The sequence below is a fragment of the Ranitomeya imitator genome, chromosome 1 (assembly GCF_032444005.1).
Source record: "Ranitomeya imitator isolate aRanImi1 chromosome 1, aRanImi1.pri, whole genome shotgun sequence".
NCBI classification, from domain to species: domain Eukaryota; kingdom Metazoa; phylum Chordata; class Amphibia; order Anura; family Dendrobatidae; genus Ranitomeya; species Ranitomeya imitator.
The window spans coordinates 615,396,798-615,418,484 of record NC_091282.1 but is presented as its reverse complement, the minus strand read 5'-3'; the positions used below and the strand labels follow the sequence as shown (position 1 = coordinate 615,418,484).

Below are 21,687 nucleotides of genomic sequence, written 5' to 3'. Positions count from 1 at the left end.
CCGCCTGCTGCGAGCGACCAATCAGAAACGTGCCGTACTGTGACACACTCCGCCCGCCATTTTGGTGTGATTTTTGAATTTTTACCTCACAGCAAGTTTCTACTGCGTGGAGGCGGGCCCAGTGACGTTGCTCTTCAAGCTCCTGCCGAATTTCGTCAAAAAAATGATAATACCATTTACCAAAACTATATATATTTAGTTATGAAGTGGTTCAGTGACATTTTCACACCAATTTTGAACTTTTGTTTGGTGTTTTCTCCATATACTGCCTATTATTTTTGTTCTTTCTTACTATTATTTATTAATTGTATTATTCTTATATTTGAATAAACAAAGTATATATGGATTCTAGACTCCCGATTCTTTAGAATCGGGCTGCCATCTAGTATATATATATATATATATATATATATATATATATATATATATATATATATATATATACATACACACACATACATACGTATATATATATATATATATATATATATATATATATATATATATATATATATATATATATATATATATATATATATATATATATATATATACACATACAGTCAGGTCCATATCCATATATATTTGGACAGAGACAACATTTTTCTAATTTTGGTTATAATCATTACCACAATGAATTTTAAACAAAACAATTCAGATGCAGTTGAAGTGCAGACTTTCAGCTTTCATTTGAGGGTATCCACATTAAAATTGGATGAAGGGTTTAGGAGTTTCAGCTCCTTAACATGTGCCACCCTGTTTTTAAAGGGACCAAAAGTAATTGGAAAATTGACTCCAAGGACAGGTGTGGGCAATCCCTTCGTTATGTCATTCTCAATTAACCCCTTCATGACCCAGCCTATTTTGACCTTAAAGACCTTGCCGTTTTTTGCAATTCTGACCAGTGTCCCTTTATGAGGTAATAACTCAGGAACGCTTCAACGGATCCTAGCGGTTCTGAGATTGTTTTTTCGTGACTTATTGGGCTTCATGTTAGTGGTAAATTTAGGTCAATAAATTCTGCGTTTATTTGTGATAAAAACGGAAAATTGGCGAAAATTTTGAAAATTTCGCAATTTTCACATTTTGAATTTTTATTCTGTTAAACCAGAGAGTTATGTGACACAAAATAGTTAATAAATAACATTTCCCACATGTATACTGTACATCAGCACAATTTTGGAAACAAAATTTTTTTTTGCTAGGAAGTTATAAGGGTTAAAATTTGACCAGCGATTTCTCATTTTTACAACGAAATTTACAAAACCATTTTTTTAGGGACCACCTCACATTTGAAGTCAGTTTGAGGGGTCTATATGGCTGAAAATACCCAAAAGTGACACCATTCTAAAAACTGCACCCCTCAAGGTACTCAAAACCACATTCAAGAAGTTTATTAACCCTTCAGGTGCTTCACAGCAGCAGAAGCAACATGGAAGGAAAAAATGAACATTTAACTTTTTAGTCACAAAAATTATCTTTTAGCAACAATTTTTTTATTTTCCCAATGGTAAAAGGAGAAACTGAACCACGAAAGTTGTTGTCCAATTTGTGCTGAGTACGCTGATACCTCATATGTGGGGGTAAACCACTGTTTGGGCGCACGGCAGGACTTGGAAGGGAAGGAGCGCCATTTGACTTTTTGAATGAAAAATTGGCTCCACTCTTTAGCAGACACCATGTCACGTTTGGAGAGCCCCCGTGTGCCTAAAAATTGGAGCTCCCCCACAAGTGACCCCATTTTGGAAACTAGACGCCCCAAGGAACTTATCTAGATGCATAGTGAGCACTTTGAACCCCCAGGTGCTTCACAAATTGAGCCGTAAAAATGAAAAAGTACTTTTTTTTCACATAAAAATTCTTTTAGCCTCAATTTTTTCATTTTCACATGGGCAACAGGATAAAATGGATCCTAAAATTTGTTGGGCAATTTCTCCTGAGTACACCAATACCTCACATGTGGGGGTAAACCACTGTTTGGGCACATGGTAAGGCTCGGAAGGGAAGGAGCGCCATTTGACTTTTTGAATGAAAAATTATCTCCATCGTTAGCGGACACCATGTCGCGTTTGGAGAGACCCTGTGTGCCTAAACATTGGCACTCCCCCACAAGTGACCCCATTTTGGAAACTAGACCCCCAAGGAACTTATCTAGATGCCTAGTGAGCACTTTAAACCCTCAGGTGCTTCACAAATTGATCTGTAAAAATGAAAAAGTACTTTTTTTTCACAAAAAAATTATTTTCGCCTCAATTTTTTCATTTTCACATGGGCAATAGGATAAAATGGATCATAAAATTTGTTGGGCAATTTCTCCCGAGTACGCCGATACCTCATATGTGGGGGTAAACCACTGTTTGGGCACACGGCAGGGCTCGGAAGGGAAGGCACGCCATTTGACTTTTTGAATGGAAAATTAGCTCCAATTGTTAGCGGACACCATGTCGCGTTTGGAGAGCCCCTGTGTGCCTAAACATTGGAGCTCCCCCACAAGTGACCCCATTTTGGAAACTAGACCCCCCAAGGAACTTATCTAGATGCATATTGAGCACTTTAAACCCCCAGGTGCTTCACAGAAGTTTATAACGCAGAGCCATGAAAATAAAAAATAATTTTTCTTTCCTCATAAATGATTTTTTAGCCTGGAATTTCCTATTTTGCCAAGGGTAATAGGACAAATTGGACCCCAAATGTTGTTGTCCAGTTTGTCCTGAGTACGCTGATACCCCATATGTGGGGGTAAACCACTGTTTGGGTGCAAGGCAGGGCTCGGAAGAGAAAGCGCGCCATTTGGCTTTTTAAATGGAAAATTAGCTCCAATCATTAGCGGACACCATGTCAAGTTTGGAGAGCCCCTGTGTGCCTAAACATTGGAGATCCCCCAGAAATGACCCCATTTTGGAAACTAGACCCCCAAAGGAACTAATCTAGATGTGTGGTGAGGACTTTGAACCCCCAAGTGCTTCACAGAAGTTTATAACGCAGAGCCATGAAAATAAAAAAAAAACATTATTTTCTCAAAAATGATCTTTTAGCCTGCAATTTTTTATTTTCCCAAGGGTAACAGGAGAAATTTGACCGCAAAAGTTGTTGTCCAGTTTCTCCTGAGTACGATGATACCCCATATGTGGGGGTAAACCACTGTTTGGGCACATGCCGGGGCACGGAAGTGAAGTAGTGACGTTTTGAAATGCAGACTTTGATGGAATGCTCTGTTGGCGTCATGTTGCGTTTGCAGAGCCCCTGATGTGGCTTAACAGTAGAAACCCCCCACAAGTGACCCCATTTTGGAAACTAGACCCCGAAAGGAACTAATCTAGATGTGTGGTGAGCACTTTGAACCCCCAAGTGCTTCACAGAAGTTTATAATGCAGAGCCGTGAAAATAATAAATACGTTTTCTTTCCTCAAAAATAATTATTTAGCCCAGAATTTTTTAATTTTCCCAAGGGTAACAGGAGAAATTTGACCCCAATATTTGTTGTCCAGTTTCTTCTGAGTACGGTGATACCCCATATGTGGGGGTAAACTACTGTTTGGGCACATGGCGGGGCTCGGAATTGAAGTAGTGACGTTTTGAAATGCAGACTTTGATGGAATGCTCTGCGGGTGTCACGTTGCGTTTGCAGAGCTCCTGATGTGGCTAAACAGTAGAAACCCCCCACAAGTGACCCCATTTTGGAAACTAGACCCCAAAAGGAACTTATCTAGATGTGTGGTGAGCACTTTGAACCCCCAAGTGCTTCATAGAAGTTTATAATGCAGAACCGTGAAAATAATAAATACGTTTTCTTTCCTCAAAAATAATTATTTAGCCCAGAATTTTTTACTTTCCCAAGGGTTACAGGAGAAATTGGACCCCAAAAGATGTTGTCCAGTTTCTCCTGAGTACGCTGATACCCCATGTGTGGGGGTAAACCACTGTTTGGGCACACGTCGGGGCACAGAAGGGAAGTAGTGACTTTTGAAATGCAGACTTTGATGGAATGGTCTGCGGGCGTCACGTTGCGTTTGCAGAGCCCCTGGTGTGCCTAAACAGTGGAAACCCCCCACAAGTGACCCCATTTTAGAAACTAGACCCCCCAAGGAACTTATCTAGATATGTGGTGAGCACTTTGAACCCCCAAGTGCTTCACAGACATTTACAACGCAGAGCCGTGAAAATAAAAAATCATTTTTCTTTCCTCAAAAATGATGTTTTAGCAAGCAATTTTTTATTTTCACAAGGGTAACAGGAGAAATTGGACCCCAATAATTGTTGCGCAGTTTGTCCTGAGTATGCTGGTACCCCATATGTGGGGGTAAACCACTGTTTGGGCACACGTCGGGGCTCGGAATTGAGGGAGCACCATTTGACTTTTTGAATACGAGATTGGCTGGAATCAATGGTGGCGCCATGTTGTGTTTGGAGACCCCTGATGTGCCTAAACAGTGGTAACCTCTCAATTCTACCTCCAACACTAACCCCAACACACCCCTAACTCTAATCCCAACTGTAGCCATAACCCTAATCACAACCCTAATCACAACCCTAATTCCAACCCTAACCCTAAGGCTATGTGCCCATGTTGCGGATTCGTGTGAGATTTTTCAGCATCGTTTTTGAAAAATCCGCGGGTAAAAGGCACTGCGTTTTACCTGCGGATTTTCCGCGGATTTCCAGTGTTTTTTATGCGGATTTCACCTGCGGATTTCTATTGAGGAACAGGTGTAAAACGCTGCGGAATCCGCACAAAGAATTGACATGCTGCGGAAAATACAACGCAGCGTTTCCGCGCGGTATTTTCCGCACCATGGGCACAGCGGATTTGGTTTTCCATAGGTTTACATGGTACTGTAAACCTGATGGAACACTGCTGCGAATCCGCAGCGGCCAATCCGCTGCGGATCCGCAGCCAAATCCGCACTGTGTGCACATAGCCTAATTCTAAAGGTATGTGCACACGCTGCGGAAAACGCTGCGGATCTGCAGCAGTTTCCCATGAGTTTACAGTTCAATGTAAACCTATGGGAAACAAAAATCGCTGTACACATGATGCGGAAAAACTGCATGGAAGCGCAGCGGTTTACATTCCGCAGCATGTCACTTCTTTGTGCGGATTCCGCAGCGGTTTTACAACTGCTGCAATAGAAAATCGCAGTTGTAAAACCGCAGTGAAATGCGCAGAAAAAACGCGGTAAATCCGCCATAAATCCACAGCGGTTCAGCACTGCGGATTTATCAAATCCGCAGCGGAAAAATCCGCAGAGGACCAGAATACGTGTGCACATACCGAAACCCTAACCCTAGCCCTAACCCTAACCCTATTCTAACATTAGTGGAAAAAAAAAAAAATCTTTATTTTTTTATTGTCCCTATCTATGGGGGTGACAAAGGGGGGGGGTCATTTATTATTTTTTTATTTTGATCACTGAGATATCTATCTCAGTGATCAAAATGCACTTTGGAACGAATCTGCCGGCCGGCAGATCCGACGGGCGCACTGAGCATGCGCCCGCCATTTTGGAAGATGGCGGCGCCCAGGGAGAAGACGGACGGACCCCGGCAGGATCGGTAAGTATGATGGGGTGGGGGGAGCACGGGGGGGGATCGGAGCATGGGGGGTGGGATCGGAGCGTGGGAGGGGTGGAACGGAGCACGGGGGGGTGGAACGGAGCACGGGGGGGTGTATCGGAGTGCAGGGGGGTGATTGGAGCACGGGGAGGGTGATTGGAGCACGGGGGGAGCGGACAAGAGCACGGGGGGAGCGGAGCACAGGACGGAGGGGAGCCGGAGCAGTGTACCGGACAGATCGGGGGGCTGGGGGGCGATCGGTGGGGTGGGGGCACATTAGTGTTTCCAGCCATGGCCGATGATATTGCAGCATTGGCCATGGCTGGATTGTAATATTTCACTAGTTATAATAGGTGAAATATTACAAATCGCTCTGATTGGCTGTTGAAAGTGAAACTGCCAATCAGAGCGATCGTAGCCACGGGGGGGTGAAGCCACCCCCCCTGGGCTGTAGTACCACTCCCCCTGTCCCTGCAGATCGGGTGAAATGGGAGTTAACCCTTTCACCCGATCTGCAGGGACGCGATCTTTCCATGACGCCACATAGGCGTCATGGGTCGGATTGGCACCGACTTTCATGACGCCTACGTGGCGTCATGGGTCGGGAAGGGGTTAAGCATATAAAAGGCCTGGTGTTGATTTGAGGTGTGGTGCTTGCATTTGGAAGGTTTTGCTGTGAAGTAAACATGCGGTCAAAGGAGCTCTCCATGCAGGTGAAACAAGCCATCCTTAAGCTGCGAAAACAGAAAAAACCCAATCCGAGAAATTGCTACAATATTAGGAGTGGCAAAATCTACAGTTTGGTACATCTTGAGAAAGAAAGCACTGGTGAACTCATCAATGCAAAAAGACCTGGGCGCCCACTGAAGACAACAGTGGTGGATGATCGCAGAATAATCTCCATGGTGAAGAGAAACCCGTTCACAACAGCCAACCAAGTGAACAACATTTCCCAGGAGGTAGGCGTATCAATATCCAAATCTACCATAAAGAGAAGACTGCATGAAAGTAAATACAGAAGGTTCACTGCAAGGTGCAGGCCACTCATAAGCATCAAGAATAAAAAGGCTAGACTGGACTTTGCTAAAAAAAATCTAAAAAAGTCAGCACAGTTCTGGAAGAACATTCTTTGGACAGATGAAACCAAGATCAACCTCTACCAGAATGATGGAAAGAGAAAAGTATGGTGAAGGCGTGGTACAGCTCATGATCCAAAGCATACCACATCTGTAAAACACGGCGGAGGCAGTGTGATGGCTTGGGCATGCATGGCTGCCAGTGGCTCTGGATCACTAGTGTTTATTGATGATGTGACACAGGACAGAAGCAGCCGAATTAATTCTGAGGTATTCAGAGCCATACTGTGTGCTCAGATCAAGCCAAATGCAGCCAATCTGATTGGTCGTCGTTTCATACTACAGATGGACAATGACCCAAAACATAAAGCCAAAGCAACCCAGGAGATTATTAAAGCAAAGAAGTGGAATATTCTTGAATGGCCAAGTCAGTCACCTGATCTCAACCCAATTGAGCATGCATTTCACTTGTTAATGACTAAACTTCAGACAGAAAGGCCCACAAACAAACAACAACTGAAAACCACCGCAGTGAAGGCCCGGCAGAGCATCAAAAAGGAGGAAACACAGCATCTGGTGATGTTCATGAGTTCAAGACTTCAGGCAGTCATTGCCAATAAAGGGTATTCAACCAAGCACTAAAAATGAACATTTTATTTAAAATTATTGAAGCTGTCCAATTTCTTTTGGTCCCTTTATAAAACAGGGTGGCAAATGTTAAGGAGCTGAAACTCCTAAACCCTTCATCCAATTTTATTGTGGATACCCTCAAATGAAAGCTGAAAGTCTGAACTTCAACTGCATCTGAATTGTTTTGCTTAAAATTCATTGTGGTAATGACTATAACCAAAATTTGAAAAATGTTGTCTTTGTCCAAATATATATGGACCTAACTGTATATATATATATATATATATATATATATATATATATATACACACACACACACTGATCAAAAAATAAAGGGAACACTAAAACACCACATCCTAGATGTCACTGAATGAAATATTTCAGTTGCAAATCTTTATTATTTATATAGTGGAATGTGTTCAGACCAATAAAACGAATATCCCATGGAGATCTGGAATTGGAATGATACTCAAAATCAAAGTGGAAAATCAAATCACAGACTGATCCAACTTCAGTGGAAATGCCTCAAGACAAGGAAATGATGCTCAGTAGTGTGTGTGGCCTCCACGTGCCTGTATGATTTCCCTACAACACCTGGGCTTGCTCCTGATGAGGTGGCGGATGGTCTCCTGAGGGATATCTTCCCAGACCTGGAATAAAGCATCCGCCAACTCCTGGACAGTCAGTGGTGCAACATGACGTTGGTGGATGGTGCGATACATGATGTCCCAGATGTGTTAAATCAGATTCAGGTCTGGGGAACAGGTGGGCCATTCCATAGCTTCAATGCCTTTATCTTGCAGGAACTGCTGACACATTCCAGCCACATGAGATCTGGCATTGTCTTGCATTAGGAGGAACCCAGGGCCAACCGCACCAGCATATGGTCTTACAAGGGGTCTGAGGATCTCATCTCAGTACCTAATGGCAGTCAGGCTACCTCTGGCGAGCACATGGAGGGCTGTGCGGCCCTCCAAAGAAATGCCACCCACACCATTACTGATCCACTGCCAAACCGGTCATGCTGAAGGATGTTGCAGGCAGAAGATCGCTCTCCATTGTGTCTCCAGACTCTGTCACGTCTGTCACATGTGCTCAGTGTGAACCTGCTTTCATCTGTGAAGAGCACAGGGCGCCAGTGGCGAATTTGCCAATCCTGGTGTTCTGTGGCAAATGCCAAGTGACCTGCATGGTGTTGGGCTGTGAGCACAACCCCCATCTGTCGACGTCGGGCACCCAGACTATCCTCATGGAGTCAGTTTTTAAACGTTTGTGCAGACACATGCACATCTGTGGCCTGCTGGAGGTAATTTTGCAGGGCTCTGGCAGTGCTCCTCCTGTTCCTCCTTGCACAAAGGCTGAGGTAGTGGTCCTGCTGTTGGGTTGTTGCCCTCCTACGGCTCCCTCCACATCTCTTGGTGTACTGACCTGTCTCCTGGTAGCACCTCCAGCCTCTGGACACTATGGTGAAAGACACAGCAAACCTTCTTGCCACAGCTCGCATTCACGTGCCATCCTGGATGAGCTGCACTACCTGAGCCACTTGTGTGGGTTGTAGAGTCCATCTCATGCTACCACAAGTGTGAAAGCACAACCAACATTCAAAAGTGACCAAAACATCAGTCAGAAAGCAATGGTACTGAGATGTTGTCTGTGGTCCCCACCTGCAGAACCACTCCGAGTGTCTTGATAATTGCCAATAATTTCCATCCACTGTGTGGCCATTATACAGTATGGAGCATTATCTGGGGCCATTATACAGTATGGAGCGCTGTGTGGCCATTATACAGTATGGAGCATCATGTGTGGCCATTATACAAAATGGAGCACTGTGTGGCCATTATACACTATAGAGCATCATGTGGGGCCATTATACAGTATGGAGCACTGTGTGGCCATTATACAGTATGGAGCATCATCAGTATGTATCAGTATGGCCAGGCTGGAGGCACCTGGGTATGATACAGGGCATCACTATCTATGTATTCTTAGTGGGAGATCAGTGGCCTAAGGTCATTTAACCACTTAAAAACATCAGTTACATATTCAAATCTGTGAAAACTGGCTATTTGCCCACTTTGATGCCAGTTCTGATGCCCAGAACCCTATTAGGGCCGGGCTAGCAGGACCTGGGTATGATACAGGGCATCACTATCTATGTATTCTTAGTGTGAGATCAGTGGCCCAAGGTCATTTAACCCCTTAAAATCATCAGTTACTTATTCAAATCTGTGAAAATGGGCTGTTTGCCCACTTTGATGCCAATTCTGGTGCCCAGAACCCATTTGGGCCAGGCTGGAGAGACCTTGGTTTGATGCAGGGCATCACTATCTGTGTATTTTTACTGTGAAATCAGTGGACCAAAGTCATTTAGCCCCTTAAAAACATCAGTTACTTATTCAAATGGCCAAAATTGACTGTCTGCCCATTTTGATGCCAAGGACCCATTTGGGTCAGGCTGGAGAGACCTGATTTCCATGTAGGGCTCCCTGTTCTATATGTCTGCAGTGTGAGATCAGTGGCCCAATGTCATTTAACCCTTTCGTCAACACTCTTTGGTGCCCATTTTTGTGCCAGTTTTATTAGCCGTTTTTAAGTGTATTCACATCAGGGCACCTCACTGCATTCTATGTTATTATTGTGATGCTTATTTTTTTATTGTTAAACCTATAAAAAACAGAAAAGAAAAAATTGCCAAATAAGAAATCAACTTCAGCTCTGAATAAGAAACCAACTTTAGCCTCATACACTTTAGTGTGTTTCCACAGAGAGCCAATCTGTGAAGGTCCCTCTATGGCTACGTTCACATTAGCGTTTTGCGGGGCTGCATCGGGCACAGCCGCGGCGACGCATGCGCCCCTATATTTAACATGGGGGGCGCATGGACATGCGTTGTCTTGCGTTATGTGACGCACGTGTTTTTTTTGGCGCAACAGAAAACGCTGCATGATGCAGTTTTTTCTGCGCCAAAAATCATGAAAAAATGAACGCATGCGTCACAAAAAGCTGCGTTTTTGCATGCGTTGTGTCGCCGACGCAGCACCGCACAATGCAAATGTGAACGTAGCCTATCAGTGTAATATTTCCTGGACTGCGCATAGCACTTCCTCTAATAGCAAGTTCAGAGAACTCTGCTCCAGTCACCTTGAGAGGCTATCACCTCGCTTGTCTCATGAGGAGAGAATCATTACTTCCCAGAGGTGTAGCTAGATTTTGGTTCAGGGGTGGGGTTGAAACTTCTAAGTGGGCCCCTAACCAGGTAACCTTGATTACAACTGGGTAACGCACCCTAATAGTGGAGGAGAACCTCAGCAGATGACCGCGCTGTTACTGAAGATAATCTCTTTATAAAGACCAACATGGATATTACCGCCATATGGTCAGTGGTAGATACCAGTCCTACAGAACATATAAGAGATCACAGCACAATTACAGATAATGACTTACCGCTAACATTCTTTCTGATGGAATCGTTCACTTTTCCGGTCTTTTCCATCTGGCCCAGACCGACATGACAACTTCTTTCAGCCAGGACTCAGCTGCAGAGAATATAACAAAGACATATTTAATTTCTCATATTCCAGCCCCATCACCATCCATCTCGAACCTGCACAAACTCCTTATCCTGCTGATACCCCAATACTGAGCCGCTGCTGCTGTATGCGTCCCTATTACTGCACCTGATACCCCAATACTGAGCCGCTGCTGCCATATGTGTCCCTATTACTGCACCTGATACCCCAATACTGAGCCGCTGCTGCCGTATGTGACCCTATTACTGCCTCTGCTGTGTGGTTCTCTGTGCCCTCTAAATTCTAAAGCAACCCTCTATAATATAGTAATGCTGGGAGCAAGTACCCTAGAAAACAGAGCCCACATTTTGCCCCCTAGAAAGTAATAGTAGCCTGTGTGCCCCTTTGACAGTCACAGTAACCTGAGTTCCCCTATAACAATAAGTGCCCACTTTACATTTAATAAATGTCCCGAGTCTCCCCCCTATACAGCTCCCCTATACAGAGTATGATGCTCTTTTATACACAGTATAATACCCTCTCACTCTATAGTACCACCCACACAGTATACTGACCCCTTAGTAGCCCCCAAACTGATGGCTCCAATGCTGTATGATGGCCCCCTAGATGGCCTCCATATAGTATAATGCACCAGGTCATCCTAAATATAGTATAATGCACTCCCCATAGGCAGACTCTATATAGCATAAGGCAGCACCCATAGGCAGGCTCTATAGCACAAGTCAGCAGCCATAGGCAGACCCTGTAGTAAAAGGCAGCACCCCATAGGCAGACCCTGTAGATAAGGCAGCACCCCCATAGGCAGACCTAGTAGTGTAAAGCAGCACCCCCATAGACAGACTCTATAGCACAAGGCAGCACCCATAGGCAGACTCTATAGCACAAGGCAGCACCCATAGGAAGACTCTATAGCACAAGGCAGCAGCCATAGGCAGGCTCTATAGCACAAGTCAGCAGCCATAGGCAGACCCTGTATTATAAGGCAGCATCCCCATAGGCAGACCCTGCAGTATAAGGCAGCCCCCATAAAAAAACAGTAAATATTCACCTCTTCTTTCTGGTTCCTGTGCTGCTCCTGCTCATCTCCTGACAGTGGGCGCCAGGCAGTGATGTCACACACTGACAGGGGGAAGATGGGAGGAGCGTAGCATAGCGCTCTTTCCTCATCAGTGCTGTCTGCTGTATCGGCTAATGCCGATACAGCTGACCTTGCGATGACGGGCGGGGGGCACACTGCTGGCACCAGGCCCCTCGCCTGTTCAGGGGCTCCATAACGGCAGAGCAGGGAGATCGATTCTCCCTGCTCTTCCACAGAATGTAACTGTATTGGCGTGCTGCGCGCATGCCAATATATTTACAGTAGCGTAGCTCCGGATGGGTCCCCTCTGAGCACCGGGGCCACCGCCCCCTCTGCCCCCCGTTAGCTACGCTACTGTTACTTCCATAAGCACAATATACTGTGAACTTTGCCTTTAAGACAGAGACTGTACCCCGTTACCTCTTTCAGTAAAATTGTTGTTTACAAGTTCACCTGCATGTCTGGCTGCTTGAGATTGCACAAACACCACAGGCGATCCAAAACCTGCATCCAGACACCACCACTACAGGACTGCCCCCGGGGCTCCTATACCATCCACAAGTGCCACTTTCCGCTATTGACAATTGTTGTGGACACGAGAGAGAAGTGTTGAGGTGTCCAGCGACACACTTCAGTTACCGCTACATCATTATCTGCTGCCAGTGGGACTACATGTCCCAGCTGGCCCTTCTGCAACATCTGGTGCCTCCCTAGTGGCCCACCACACATAAATCATCTTATTTTCCTTTATTTGGAGGCGGCATACTAGAAAGTAAAGATGCACATACAGGATAAGGACACCAGGTAGCAGCATTGCCCAACTAACAGAGACTGTTAACTGGTAATCCATACCACAACAACAGTGCACATATATTCTCCCTAAATTTTTCAGCAATTTCTCTTTTCTAATATCCTACCTGCATTGCTGCAGGGATGAGTCAAGGGAAGCACTCCAATATAGCTGAAAAATTAAAGCCCGGTCCCAAACGAGAACAGTACTTTCAACAGCCAAGATGGCTGACCACCGCAAGGGACATATACCTGATGACGAGGAGGGCGGGGGACAGGAGGAAATGACTTTAAACCAAGTGGCTGATCTACATCCACTGGAAATATCTACTTGGAAAACCTCCCTGACTGGTAAAATAGAGGAGGTCTAGTCTGTGGTGGGTTTGCTTCAGCAGGACATGCAGGCCATGAGAAGCTGTGTCGCTGAGGCCGAGTCTCAGACCTGAAGGACAAAATTCCAATGGTGGCAAAATTAACCAAAGTTGCTGGATCTATAAATGCATGGTGACAAAAAGCTAAAGACCTTGAAAATAGAAGGCAGAGGAACAATATACGGGTCATAGGTCTACCAGAACGTGATTAAGGACAGCAACCAGAAATTTTCTTGGAAAACTTGCTAAAATCCACTTTAGGAGAAGAATACTCCTTGGTATACACAGTGGAAAAGGCTCAGAGTCCCAGCAAAACCCCCTTCAGGACCATTTCTTGCTAGAATGTTGAATTGCAAAGATCCGGGACACTACTCTATGCCTGGTAAGGAAAAGGGATACATCAAATACAACTCTACGATTTCCATCTTTCCAGATTTTTCGGTTGAATTGCAGAAAGAGAGAGTTCAATTCTGGAAGCAAAAGAAGAAGAAACTTAAAGATGGGGCACTGTATACTTAATTACATTCCCTGCCCATCTCTTGTCTTCAACAATTGTACTATATTTTTCTCTCTCCCGAAGAGGCTCAGGAATTGCATTATATCTCTGTTCCCTTTTTTTTTCTTGGCAAATATAGGCACGACGATACCTTACACTGTGTACAGTGGTGGTATCCCCAGAGATGAAGGAGCACAAGTAATGCTTGGTCTCATTCCTTTTTCAATGGTTTTGAGTGTTCTTGTTCTTACGTTTAATGCTGCCAGGATTGCCTTATATCTCGACTGTTTTTACATGTAATTTTCTTCTTGTGGGTTTGTAGTATGGGTTTATCTACCCTGTTGATCTTCGTACTATATGGGAAAGAAGGGGAGGGAGAATTAGGTTTGGCTTTTTAAATTGGGATGTGTACTGCTATTATGCAGTGGCCTGTTGCCTTCTTTTTTGGCTGCAGAATAGAAATGTATGACTGGGAATGTAAGAGGCCTAAAATCCCCCAGAAACGGGTTAAAGGGACACTGTCACCTGAATTTGGAGGGAGCAATCTTTAGCCATGGAGGCGGGGTTTTGGGGTTTTTGATTCACCCTTTCCTTACCCGCTGGCTGCAATATTGGATTGAAGTTCATTCTCTGTCCTGCGTAGTACATGCCTGCACAGTGCAATCTTGCCTTGCCCAGGCGTGTACTATGAAGGACAGAGAATGAACTTCAATCCAATATTGCAGCCAGCATGCAGCCAGCGGGTAAGGAAAGGGTGAATCAAAAACCCCAAAACCCCGCCTCCATGGCTGAAGATTGTTCCCTCCAAATTCAGGTGACAGTGTCCCTTTAAGGTATTTTCACAGATCACAAGTTATCCCCAACACATTGTGGCATTGGTGGAAACACATCTCACTATTGATTCAGCTAAATGGTTAAACAAACCTTGGGTACAATGGTCCACACACTCCTTCCACACAAGTGTCTCGAGAGGGGTATAAGGTCACTAAATAGGTTAGAGTGGCTCATATGGATCTAGATAGGCGGTTTGTCTTATACGTGTTGCTGTGTGTCTATAATCCGACCCGGCTAACCTGGCAATTCTTCAAAATGCAGTATGTTTTTCACTAAATTTCCCCGATGCTCATATTCTATGCATGGGTGTTTAATTTAGTATTGGATAACAACCCTGATAGGTTATGTTTGGATGGCAATCCCCAGGGGTCTGTTTAGCCCTCTACTGCTTTTTCCATATATATGTAGAGCAAAGGCTGGGAGGATCTGTGGAGGCTACATCACCCACACGTTAAAGAACATACATTTCATTCATCAATGAGGTATGCACTGTCGAGATTAGATGATATATTTGGCAACATGAGTAGACATTGTAGAGCATGGGGGTAGAGGAATCTCTGATCATAGCCCAGTGGTGTTGACTCTCCGATTAGATCAAACCGTGGGTAGGCCAGCTTGGAAGCGTAATCATTTCTGGATAAAATTGAAAGGCTCTAATGACGGGACCCGGATCAACTGGAATGTTTTACGGAGGCTCATATAGCCCCTAGAGATGTTAAATTTTCTCCTCAGAGGTTGCCCTTCGTTGACCATATCTTATATTAAAAGAATAACTTTTCTGGAGGATATTGAAGTGGAAAACAAATTAAAAGAAGCTGAATAGGTTTATATATCTAACCTCTAGTGGGAACAGAGCACCCTGGTTGCAAACACAGACTATATAGATTCTAAATCTAAACTTTTTTCACTCGCCAATCATACTTTGAACTGGGGAACCAATTGAGTAAGTTACTGGCCTTTATGGTTCGCAGGCATAAGGATTCGAATACTATTCTTAAGATAAAGACCATGGAGGGCGAGGTAGTTACTGTGGTAGAGGATATTACTGACTGTATTTATAGTTATTACAAATCATTGTACTGTTCCATGAGCACAAATGACAAATCAGACTGTCGTTCATATCATCAGGTCTGACATTTCCACAATTAACCTCATGATAATCTTCTTTAGAGGAAATAAATGCAGCCGTGGCAGATTTGGCCTTGGGCAATGTTCCTGAACCAGATGGTTTACCAGTACAACTGCATCATAGGTACCGAGATGTCCTACTACCACATAATTAGCAGTTTTTTTTTCTGCGGTTTTACAAGGTGGTTCTCTCCCTGATTCATTTTAGGATGCCAATATTATTGTTCCAAAAGATGGAAAGGACCTGTTGGAATGTGGGTTTTACCGCCCTATTTGACTATAAAATACTGACTAAAATTCCGGCTATGAGGCTTAAAGTAATTTTCTCTATTACACACCCAGATAAAACGGTCTTTGTGCCTGGGAAAAATGCTTCCATTAATATCAGAAGAGTACACTCCGTGGTGCAGTATAACTCAGTGGTGCCAGAAAATAGTTGGGCACTGGTTTAGCAAGTTGGGCAAGGCCCGTCTCAAGAAATTTGGGTTTGGCCCCAAATTCCATAATTGGATTCGTATAATATACACTGCCCCTAAAGCTAAAATTGTAATTCATAACATCTCATCTGCTCTTTTCCCTTTGGGCAGGGGACCCAGTCAGGGATGTCCTCTATCCCCTGCTCTGATTGTTCTTGCAATTGACGCACCAGCAGTAGTAATGTGCTCGACACCAAATATGAAAGGCATCACACAGGATAGAACAGACATCGCTTTGTATGCAGATGACTTGATAGTTTTTATGGATCAAATAAAAAAAAAAGACACCCTGCCATAAGGAATATCCACCATAGATACATTTAGTGAATACTCCGAGCTACACATAAATCATCGCTTAGGTCTCGGTCTCATACACAGATTGATGAGCCTGACACATGATCACCTACCTGTGGTGTCCCACTTTAAATATTTATGAATTATTATTCAATATGACTGTAGAAAGGACCTCCTCAGCGACGTTTCTCCTTTATTAGATTATGCAAAACTTACATTTTCTACTTGGGGGAAACTGCCACCATCGGTGTCTGGGCGGATAAATCTAATAATACTAATTTTACTCCCCAAATTAAGTTATATCTTGCAACATAGTGCGGTTCCTAATCCCCAAATCTTGGGGAGGATCCAGGCTAAAACTTAAATTGTCTATTCTTCAAAGGCAAAAAAAAAAATATGGGAGGTGCGGCCCTACCTGATATTGACATATCTGGCGGGTCAACTTAATGCAATTCAAAGTTGGATGCCGCCGGATGCTTTATTACCAAATTCAGAGAGTCATCTGGCTTATGCAGCTGGAATGGTTTGTTATACCTCTTAGATTTGTTCAATTCTATCTCCCCTAAACAATTACAGTACCTTTGTTCGGTGTGTCAGCAAGCTAAGAATATGGTCCGTTTTACACATGTCATAGCCGAAATGCCGCTGTGGGGGAATCCATATTTTCAGCCATTACTGGAACATACATATGCTTCTTTTTGGAATGATGGCAGTGTTCTTTCATTGAAAGATATTTTTAAAGGTTATTTGAGCAAAAAAAAAAAATTCAATTCCAGATCCCAGTTCTTCAAGTAACTTGAACTCAAGTCGGCGCTCCAATCTCACTTGCCCAGTCTGGATGTGGACAGATTCAGGTCTTTTCCCCTGATTGGTATTCTTGAGTCTCAAGGTCCACAAGGCCTCATCTCCAACCTATACAAATATCTATTATCAACAGGTTTCAATTTAAACCCATTGTCAGTACAAGATAGATGGAAACTCTTCAGTCCGAATATTCAGGAGGAGGAGAGGGAGGATATTTTGGAATCCCCACTCTCAATAATAAAATGATTCTGCTGCATATCATTCATCAGCCATACGTCACTCCTCCTACATTATTTTGTATGGGACTTTCTCCTACAGACTTTAAGAGGTTATTCTCAGGATGCAAATTTCATACACATGATCTGGGCTTGCCCAGTGGTTCTACCCTTCTGGCAAGTGTTATCTTCCTTAAATTTCGCCTCAGCACTGCAGTACTTTGCTCTGCCTCAACAGGGCAGACAAACTACGCCTGCGCCGCAGCAGCGACAGACAAGAAGAGGATGTCATCGTAAGAAAATGGGAGGCCCCCGACCGGACCGCGACACCCATCAGACCGGACCGCAGCGAGACCACCCCTGGGTGTGTATAATCTAACCTCTTTTTCTCATCTTTCAGGATACATCAGGGCTTATCTACAGCATTACAGAATGCTGTAGATAAGCCCCTGATGCCAGTGGGCTTACCTCACCTTCGATTTTGGGGGTGACCAGTTCCCTTTAAGACCTTCTTACGCAAAACATTATTTCTGGCTTGGAAATTATTGGTAATACGGTGGTTTGAATTGACTGGTGAACTGACAGCTGACTGTACATTCGTGGAATACTTTAGTTAACTCAATTCCATATGAAAAACAATATATCAAAATAGAGGATGTCTTAAAATTTCTTAAAATATGAAAATTTTGGAACGCCTCACATCTTACAATTTCCTCACATTAACAAAGATGTGGATGCTGGACAAGTATTGATTGTATGGAGTATTTGGGTGGAGTGATATGTTAGGGGCTTGCTCAATTACCAGGGGGATAAAGTGACCGGGTGTATCAACCTTCATTGCTGTTCACTATAAAGAAAAAGTAAAAAAAACTTGTTAAAGTTTAATTAGAGGTAGTTCTGGCTGCAAAGTTGTCATTGTTAAAGGCTTAGATTTTAGGCTAGACCTGAGTTTTGACAAATATATACTGTACAGGACTGATATTTACCCAGAAGAAATTACACAAAGATCCACAACTTGTACACACCTTTGTTTTCTTTATTAATAATTATTGGTTTATGATGGTAATATGCTATAATCCGGATGATTTGCTCAAACATTCTGGTTTTGAAAATGTTCAATAAATTTATTATTATTTTTTTTAAAGCAACTTCTTTCAACCATCCAGGAGCAACAAGGTGGTGAACAATGCTTTATCTAGCATGATGGAGGCCATGTCACAAGAAAAATATGACAACTATTAGGCTCAGTTAACAAAACATTGACATTTTGGGTCCATGGTCAGGAAACTCCCCAAATCTCACTGGAGGTCAATCCTCAAAAAGAGGATGGACAAAAAAAAAAATACACAGAAATTGTGATAATCACCAAGCACTAATTAGGCAAGAATGGGTCAATAGTCAGGTTCTTGCCCAGAAGCAGATATGCTAGAAAGCTGCTAGGAAGAAAGGCAGAAGTCTGGAAAAAACAGGATTTTTGGTTGCTTACCGTAAAATCTGTTTCTCGGAGCCTTCATTGGGGAACACAGGAACCATGGGTGTATGCTGCTGCCACTAGGAGGCTGACACTATGCACATAAAAAAGTTAGCTCCTCCTCTGCAGAGTACACCCTCCCGACAGGAAGTAAGATATTCAGTTAGTGAGAAAGCCTTAGGAGAAGCAACGTGTAAAAGAGAAAGAATAATAATATAATAATAAACTTCATCTATATAGCGCCAACAAATTCCACAGCGCTCCACAGATTAACAGTTTCAAAGAGTGTTCAAAGAACTCAAACAAACAGTATAACACAATAAACAGAGCTGTTCAACTTGGGAGGGTGCTGTGTCCCCCAATGAAGGCTCAGAGAAACAGATTTTACAGTAAGCAACCAAAAATCCTGTTTTCTCTATCGCCTTTCATTGGGGGACACAGGAACCATGGGACGTCCCAAAGCAGTCCCTGCGGTGGGAAAAACAGACTTCCATCAGGTCAGAGGACTCACCACTGCCGCCTGCAGGATCCTTCTGCCCAGGCTGGCATCCGCCGAAGCATAGGTATGGACCTTGTAAAGTTTGGCGAACGTGTGGATGGAAGACCAGGTTGCCGCTTTGCAAAGCCGTAGGGCGGAAGCCCTGTGGCGTACCGCATAGGAAGCGCCGACTGCCCGGGTAGAGTGAGCCTTTATCTCAGGAGGGGGCACTCTGTTCTTGACCCGGTAAGCCTCCAAAATTGCCGTTCTAATCCAGCGAGCAATAGTCGCCTTGGAAGCTGGCAGGCCTCTACGTGCGCCATCGGGGATGGCGAAAAAAGAATCCATCATTCAGAAAGCGTCCGTGCTAGCCAGGGAGATCCTCATTGCCCTGACGAGGTCCAGCCTGTTCAACGATCGCTCCAGAGGATGAGTCGGAGCTGGACAAAAGGAAGGTAGAAAGATGTCCTCGTTGAGGTGGAAAGGTGAAAAACCACCCCGGGAAAGAAGGAAGGTGGAGGCCTGTGACCACCTTATCCTGGTGGAAAAATCAAGAAAGGAGGTCGGCAAGAAATCGCCGCCAACTTGGCAGATCGAAGTGATGGACACAAGAAAAGCCACCTTCCGAGATAGAACTGACAGGGAAAACTTCCTGAGAGGCTCAAAGAAGGGGGGGGGGAACCCCTAAGAACGTCCAGCACAAGCTTTAAATCCCATGAATCTACAGAGGCCCTGTATGGAGGGACAGCGTGGACTACTCCTTGAAGAAAGGTCTTAACCTGTGGCTGAGATGATAACGTCTTCTGAAAGGGAAGAAGAGCGCAGAAACCTGGCCCTTTAGGGAACTAAGAGCGAAGCCCAAATCCAGTCCTGCCCGAAGGAAAGCCAAAATAGAAGGCAGGGAAAAGGACACAGGTGAAAAGCGGTTGGACTCGCACCAACGAAAGTAAGCCTTCCAGGTACGATAGTAGATCCTGGAAGACGAAGGCTTCCTAACCTGGATTATAGTGTGACTCATCGGGCCGAAAGGCCGGACGCTCTTAGAACTGTAGTGTCCACAGCCATGCCGTTAAACTGAGCGACCGAGAATTCGGGTGGCAGAATGAGACAGCAGATCGGGTCTGTCTGGAAGGCGCCAGGGGGCGTCCGCGAGAAGATTGACGATCTCCGCAAACCAAGAACTCCTGGGCCAATCTGGGGCGATCATAATGACCGGCACCCCTCCCGCCTTGATCTTTTTCGACAGCTTGGAAAGAAAGGGAAGGGGTGGGAACCGATAGGGGAGCACGAACTGCGACCAAGGAATGGCCAGAGCGTCAACACCACTGCAAGAGGATCGCGGGACCTTGGGATGACCCGAGGGACCTTCCTGTTCAATCGGGACGCCGTGAGGTCCACTTCCGGAGTCCCCCATCGAAGAGCAATCCGATAGGAGACCTCATGAAGTATGGACCATTCCCCTGCCGTGGTGGCCTAAATGTCCACGCCGGGGACATGCACTGCGGATCTCACCAGGACCGTTGCCTCTGCCCAAAGGAGGATCCTGGAAACCTCGGCCGAGGCCAGAGAACTCAGAGTCCACCCCTGGTGGTTGACATATGCCACTGCTGTGGCATTGTCTGTCTGGATTCGAATTGGCAGGCTCCTGAGACTCCTTACCCAGTGAAGGAAAGACAGAAAGATGATACGGAACTCAAGCACAATGATCGGCAGAGAGGACTCCTGCGCCGACCAACAACCATGAAAAAAAACAGGTGACAAAACCTCACACCTCAGCCAAGCAGGATGGCGTCCGTCGTCACCACCTGCCAGAGAACTGGAAGGAAGGATCTGCTCTGAAGGATCTGCTCTGGGATATGAGAAGTGACCTCGGCCACCAGTCGAGGAACCGTTTGACCCGGGAGAAAGCCAGATCGGACGATGCAGGGAGAAGACAGAGCTGTCCCCCCTGTGATAGAATAGCCTGCTGTAGAAGTCTTGAATGAAATGGGCGAAGGGAAATCGCTTCCGATGTTGCAACCAACCTCCCCAGGACCTTCATGGCCCATCGGAAAGGAGGGAAGCCGAGAACCCTGGAGCAAGTGAACTTCCCGACGAAGGAGGGATATCTTGTCTTCGGGAAGGAAGACTCTGGCCCGACAAGTGTTGAAGAACATGCCCAGAAATACGAGGCGCTGAGAAAGAACAAGACGGGACTTCTTCCTGTTGACGAGCCACCCGCAACGGCTAGTGTCGGGGAAGATGGATAGACTTTCGGGAGCCTGAAACCGAATTTCCTGAACGAGGGGATTTCATCCTGAAGGGTCTCAGACGAAACTTCTTGTTCAGCAATTTGAGATCCAGACTGGGACGAACCTTGTCCTTTTTCGGTACAAAGATTCGAAGAGAAGCCTGTGAACCGTTCCTGTTCTGGGACGGGAACGATTACCCCGGATTTAAGGAGGGAAGAATGGCTGTAAAG

At 44.8% G+C, this 21,687-nt stretch overlaps 1 protein-coding gene across 1 annotated transcript in view; it reads right to left on the bottom strand.

Moving 5' to 3' along the window:
• The window catches only part of LOC138680347 (stromelysin-2-like), a 40,905-nt gene extending 22,095 nt beyond the window's left edge, over positions 1 to 18,810 (bottom strand). The window contains exon 1 of the mRNA XM_069767873.1: positions 18,764 to 18,810. Coding sequence (XP_069623974.1) covers positions 18,764 to 18,810 — 47 coding nt within the window. The remainder of the gene's footprint in view (positions 1 to 18,763) is intronic.
• Positions 18,811 to 21,687: the final 2,877 nt, after the last annotated feature.